Source organism: Cebus imitator, unplaced genomic scaffold, assembly GCF_001604975.1.
Source record: "Cebus imitator isolate Cc_AM_T3 unplaced genomic scaffold, Cebus_imitator-1.0 Scaffold87, whole genome shotgun sequence".
NCBI classification, from domain to species: Eukaryota; Metazoa; Chordata; class Mammalia; order Primates; family Cebidae; genus Cebus; species Cebus imitator.
The window spans coordinates 1,955,831-1,961,724 of record NW_016107402.1 but is presented as its reverse complement, the minus strand read 5'-3'; the positions used below and the strand labels follow the sequence as shown (position 1 = coordinate 1,961,724).

General features: G+C 50.9%; 1 protein-coding gene across 1 annotated transcript in view; it reads left to right on the top strand.

Moving 5' to 3' along the window:
* The first annotated feature begins 501 nt into the window (after nucleotides 1-501).
* IFNLR1 (interferon lambda receptor 1) overlaps nucleotides 502-5,894 on the top strand; it is a 32,560-nt gene continuing 27,167 nt past the window's right edge. Inside the window, exon 1 of the mRNA XM_017534561.2 lies at nucleotides 502-634. Within this exon, the coding sequence (XP_017390050.2) occupies nucleotides 577-634 (58 nt within the window). The 5' untranslated portion in view covers nucleotides 502-576. The remainder of the gene's footprint in view (nucleotides 635-5,894) is intronic.

The window sequence follows — 5,894 nt, the reverse complement described above, 5'->3', positions numbered from 1 at the left end:
CCTTAGGCTCCGGGGCCTGCCGCTCCCCGAGAGAGAAGTCCGTGGGGAAGCGCAGCACCGACCCCGGGGATTCCCGGGGGCATTAGAGGAGATCACTTGTGTCAGGCGCTCAGCTCAGCAGCCGGCGCAGAAACGCGCTCGGATCCCGCCGACGGCATCTGACACCGCGTGGCCAAACCGGCCTTGAACTCTCCCTAGTCCTGCCAAATGGCCCATCCTGGAGCACTGGATTGACCGTGGGTTATTGATCATCAGCCCGTTTCCTCCCTCCCCCACCCTTCCCCCATGCCCGGGTTTACAGATTTTTTTTTTCCAGGAATTGAGTAAAACAAAACTAAGTGCAGACGAAGCGGAGGTACAGACGGGTTTCGAACGCGGGGGCCGGCGCGCTCCCTCCCCGCGGCGGGGCTGTCCCCGGGGCCCCCCCTAGTGAATCCCGGGCGGCGGGCCCGGCCCGCGGCTCTACGAGTCATTGGCTGCCGGCCGCGTCACCTGCCCGCGGTGGGCTAGGAGGCGGGAGGCTGGAGGCGGGAGGCGGGACCTGAGCCCGGGCGGGGACGCCGGGGCGGGGAGGCCATGGCGGGGCCCGGGCGCTGGGGCCCCCTGCTCCTGTGCCTGCTGCAGGCAGCTCCAGGTAAGGACGCGGGGCCGCGGGAGGGCAGGGGAAAGGGGGGCCAAGGGAGAGCGGGGGAAAGGGGGCCCCCGGGCCGGGCCGCACCGCGCCCACCCTCGGACCCGGAGCTCCCCGGACAGGGAGGGGGTCCGTAGCCGCCGGAGCCGGGTGCGAATCGGCCCTGCCCACGCGCTGCCAATTTCCTTCTCCCGGGGATTGAACGGAGCCGGGTCTTTGAAATTCCTTTCCCGCAGGAAACTAATCCAGTTTCCTAATTCTTCCAACTTCAGGAGAACTGGAAAAAAGACAGCGGCAATTTTAAAATCAACTGCATTTTTTTTTAAACGAAGTGCTTTTTAAGGTTTTCTAAAGAAAGCACTGATCCCTGCGTGAAAACCGCAATCGACCCTAAAGTGTGAGCAGTAGGGAAAGTGGGACGGATTGAGGTCCGCTCGGATTCCCGCCAGGCCTTCGGGTGGACGGAACTCTGGTTTCTCCTGTGCCCTGCTTTCTAACAAGACACTTTCTCTTTTTCATTTTTTTTTTCCTCTCTCTACTGGTAAGGTAGGCGTCGGGTACAAAATACCTCGCCCCAGTACCCAACCGGGAAACCTCACCTCCCACCACTCCAACCAAAGCAGGGAGGAGGAGGTCCAGAAATTGCCCCCAGGATGTTTTCCTAGCCTTGGACTCACAGTTTAAAGATCTGGTAACATCCCTGGGTGTAATCTAATTATCATAAAAGCCAGTATTCATTGAGCAACTTCATTGTGCCAGGCACCACATTATTCTAGAAGCTCACAACCCAGCTATCCTAGGAGGTAGATAATTATTCTCATTTTACCAATGGGAAAACTGAAGCTGGGAGCAATCCAGGGAATTGCCCAAGGAGGATGGCAGAGGTGAGGCACACAGAAGAGAGAGGACGGCTGAAGCGAGCCTGGCTAGCTTTGGTCTCCGGGATGGGCACCAGGGACAGGCTGTCCTTCCGCCAGGTCACTAGGCCAGCCAGGGATGCACCAGCCCCCAGTGCCCACAGCAGCGATCTCTGTGGCTGATGAGGGACAGCGTACCTATGTGTGGAGGGAGGGTGGGCCTTCTGTCCACATTTCACTGTCAAACCCAGTAGTTTCCTGCCTAGATCTGGTTGTGCTTTCACCTGACAAATACTTAATAGACACAACACTAACTATGGTGAGATGATTAGGGGAAGTACAGGCAGATCCAGGTTCCAATACCGGCTCCTACACAAACTGGCCCCGTAGCCTCGGGCAAGTTAGTTAGCATCTGTCTCTGAGCCTAGCGCCCCTTCCACGGAAGGGGAATGAATGACACCTACTCATAGGGTGGTCTGTCCCGAGGGTGATTGAGGTTTTGCAGGTAAAGAGCCAAACCAGTGCCTGGCATCCTTTCAAGGCTTCATAGAGGAAAGCTGCTGTTTTTCTGGTGTGACCTAGCTCAAATTTGAGGACTGTCCTGTCCATAGGATACCTTAGAAGTGGCTTGCAGGTAGCCTGGCCTGCTGGGTACCCATCAGGAAGTCCACAAGCTGGGAGTGGTAACAGCACTAGCATCGTGGTGATACAGTCCCAGCTAGAGGACACAGGATAAGGTGGAAGCAGGCACCCACTTTTGGGTCTAAAAGGTCAGAGGTACGCAACCGAAGCTGGGGAGAGCAGGCAGGAGAACTGGGCCCTCCCTGATGCTTTCTGCAACCTGTATGGATTTCCATCATGGCCCATGGGACACCTCAGGGCCCTGAATTCTCCATGACACCATGAGCTCCTGTAGGGCAGGAATGAAGCTGTGTTCCTCTTTGAAGTCCCTGGCACACCGTGGTCAACAGATCTTGTTTGACTAGTAGTGGTCAATAGATGGATTAGTTGGAATCATAAAGTTGAACCCATGAGAACCTAGAGGACAAAGTACTGTCAAGAGCTCGGTCTCTGGAGTAGGCTAGGCCCGGATTGAATTTGATTCTACAATTTAATAGCTGAGAGGGCCTTGGTTTTCCCACCTGTAGTGATTATAATTATTATAATGAACACCTACCTCCTAGGGATGTGGTGAGGATTAAAAGAGAAAGTGCAGGTAAAATGTTTAGCACGGAACCCGGCTCACAGCACAGTGCACATTAGCTGCTATTATTTATTTGTTTGTTTGTTTTGAGACATAGTCTCGCTTTGTCACCCAGGCTGGAGTGCAGTGGCGTGATATTGGCTCACTGCAACCTCCGCCTCCCAGGTTCAAGCTATTCTCGTGTCTCAGCTTCCCAAGTAGCTGAGATTACAGGTGTGCACCACTGCACCCAACTAATTTTTGTGTCTTTAGAAGAGATGGGGTTTCACCATGTTGGCCAGGCTGGTCTCGAACTCCTGACCTCAGGTGATCCGCCTGTCCCTGCCTCTCAATGTGCTGGGATTGCCGGCGCGAGCTACCATGCCCGGGCTTAGCTGCTATTTTTATCATCCTCATTGTCATCATCATCATCACCACCTCGCAGATATGTCAAGGAAGAATCCCTGGAGGAAGTGATATTTGAAACAAGTCTTTTTTTTGAGACAGAGTTTCGCTCTTGTTGCCCAGTCTGGAGTGCAATGGCACGATCTCAGCTCACCACCTCCTGGGTTCAAACGATTCTCCTGCCTCAGCCTCCTGAGTAGCTGGGATTACGGGCATGCACTACGATACCCAGCTAACTTTTAGTAGAGATGGAGTTTCTCCATGTTGGTCATCCTGGTCTCAAACTCTCAATGCTGATGATCTGCCCGCCTTGGCCTCCCAGAGTGCTGGGATTACAGACGTGAGCCACTGCGCCCAGCCTGAATCAAGTCTTTCAAAGATTAGATGGTGAACACCAGGAAGTTAAAGACACATGGGTTTAAAAACATCCAGAAGGATGCAGTGGCTTGGCAACTTCCAGAAGGAAGATAGCCTGGCGAGCCTGTAGGGTAGCTGTCAGGGAGAGAGCAGTGAGACGGTCTGGCCAGGCCAGGCCACGTCAGGCAGGGCCTCACACACTTCAATAAGGAGTGTGGACTTTATTCTGAGGCCAAGGAAAGGGCATGAAACTGGGGAGTGGTGTAATCAGATGCATATTTCAGAAGACCAGGATTGACAGTGACAAGGAAAATGTGCCACGGAGGGGGGTAGAGGTCAGTTAAAGGTGGTCAGGGAAAGTATCCTCGAGACAGTGACACCAAAGGAGTGTGAAAACAGCAAAGGAGTGAGCCAGGTAGATACCCAGGGGCAGAACTATTAAGACAGAGGGGACAGCATGAGGGAACAGTGTGTGCAAAGGCCTGGAGTCGGGAGTGTGGCTGGGGTGCTCCAGGAAGGGGAAAAAGGCCTGCGTGGACAGAGAAATGGGAGCAAGGGAGGAGTGGTGGGTCGGATTGGGTAGGACCTTGGTGATGATGGTAAAGACTTTGGAGTTTAGACCGGGCACAGTGGCTCAGGCCTGTAATCCCAGCACTTTGAGAGGCCAAGGTGGGTGGATCACCTGAGGTCAGAAGTTCAAGACCAGCCTGGCCAACATGGTGAAACCCTGTCTCTACTAAAGATTAAAAAAATTAGCCAGGTGTGGTGGCATGTGCCTGTAATCCCAGCTACTCTGGAGGCCGAGGCAGGAAAACCAATCGCTTGAACCCGGGAGGTGGAGGTTGCAGTGAGCCAAGATTGCACCACTGCACTCCAGCCTGGGCAGCAGAGTGAGACTGTCTCAAAATAAAATACAGTAAAAATAATAAAGACTTTGGAGTTTACCTGGAGCGAGATGGAAGCCTTTAGAGGGTGTAAGCAGAAGAGGGACATGATCTGATTTTCATTTTAACCCTTCCTCCTATGTGGAGAATGGACTGAAGGCAAGGTGTTTTGTAAATTTCTTTTTTTGAGACAGGGTCTTGCTCTATTGGCCAGGCTGAAGTGCAGTGGTGCAATCACGGCAGCCTTGAACTCCTGGGCTCAGTCGATACTCCCACCTCAGCCTCCTGAGTCTCACCATTATGCCCTGCTAATTTTTTTTTAAATGTATTTTGTAGAGATGGGGTCTCCCTGTCTTGCCCAGGCAAGTCTTAAATTCCTGGTCTCAAGTGATTCTCCCACCTCAGTCTCCCAAAGTGCTGGGATTACAGGTGTGAGCCACCATGCCCGAACTGTTTGTTTTTTAAAAAAGGAGAAAAAGGCTTTTAATAGTATGAGATGTTTTCTGGTGTTTCTACCATAAAGCTCTTCTGTAAATCAAAACGAGAACATAATTATCGACAGGGCAGTGATCTTGGACTACAGTGCAGACTTTCATTTTACATTTGGGCTCATGAATTTTAGTGTAACTGACTATGACAGTGTTTTTTACACAGTTATGATCTAGAGCAGAACTGAAAACAAAATCACACATACTCCACGTCAGTACACTCTTTCACCAATATATGGGCTTGGATGAACCTTCAGAAGTAGGTACACCTGTCAGATATTTTCTTAAACCAACAGAAAAAAGATGTACATGGCAGATATTGTATGTGTGTATGTATGTATTTATTTATTTATTTTTGAGCCGGAGTCTCGCTCTGTCATCCAGGCTGGAGTGCAGTAAGATGATCTTTGCTCACTATAACCACCACCTCCCGGGTTTAAGTGATTCTCCTGCCTCAGTCTCCTGAGTAGCTAGGATTAGAGGCACGTGCCACCATGCCCGACTAAATTTGTGTTTTTAGTAGAGACAGGGTTTCACCTTGTTGGTCAGGCTGGTCTCGAACTGCTGACCTCATGATCCGCCCGCCTCAGCTTCCCAAAGTGCTGGGACTACAGGCATGAGCCACCGTGCTCGGCCCGTATTTATTTTTTTACCACCATGGAGTCCAATGTGGAATTCTCATAACTATGCAAATACATTATTAACATGTAAGCACACTTAGATATAAATATGCACATAGTCCATTAATTAAATCGAGGGAATTAAAAACATACTTTTAAGTTAAAATGAATTTTCAGGGAAAAAAGCCATTCACAAATCTGAAAGTTGAATACAAAACTGAAATTGTGAAATAAATAGTGAATATAGGCGTCACCTAAACCTGCATAGTAGCATGCCTGCAAATGTGGATGCAGTGATCACCCACCTGGAGACAAGGGCTTTTGAGAGCCCCCAGCTAAATTCGCGTTCCAGTAGCAGAGCGGATGGCAAGCCTGCCCTAATGTACAATGCCGGGGAGCTGGGCAGGGTATTTACAGTGTGCCTTTCAGGGAATACTTTGATTTTTTTTTTTTTTTTTTTTTTTTTTTT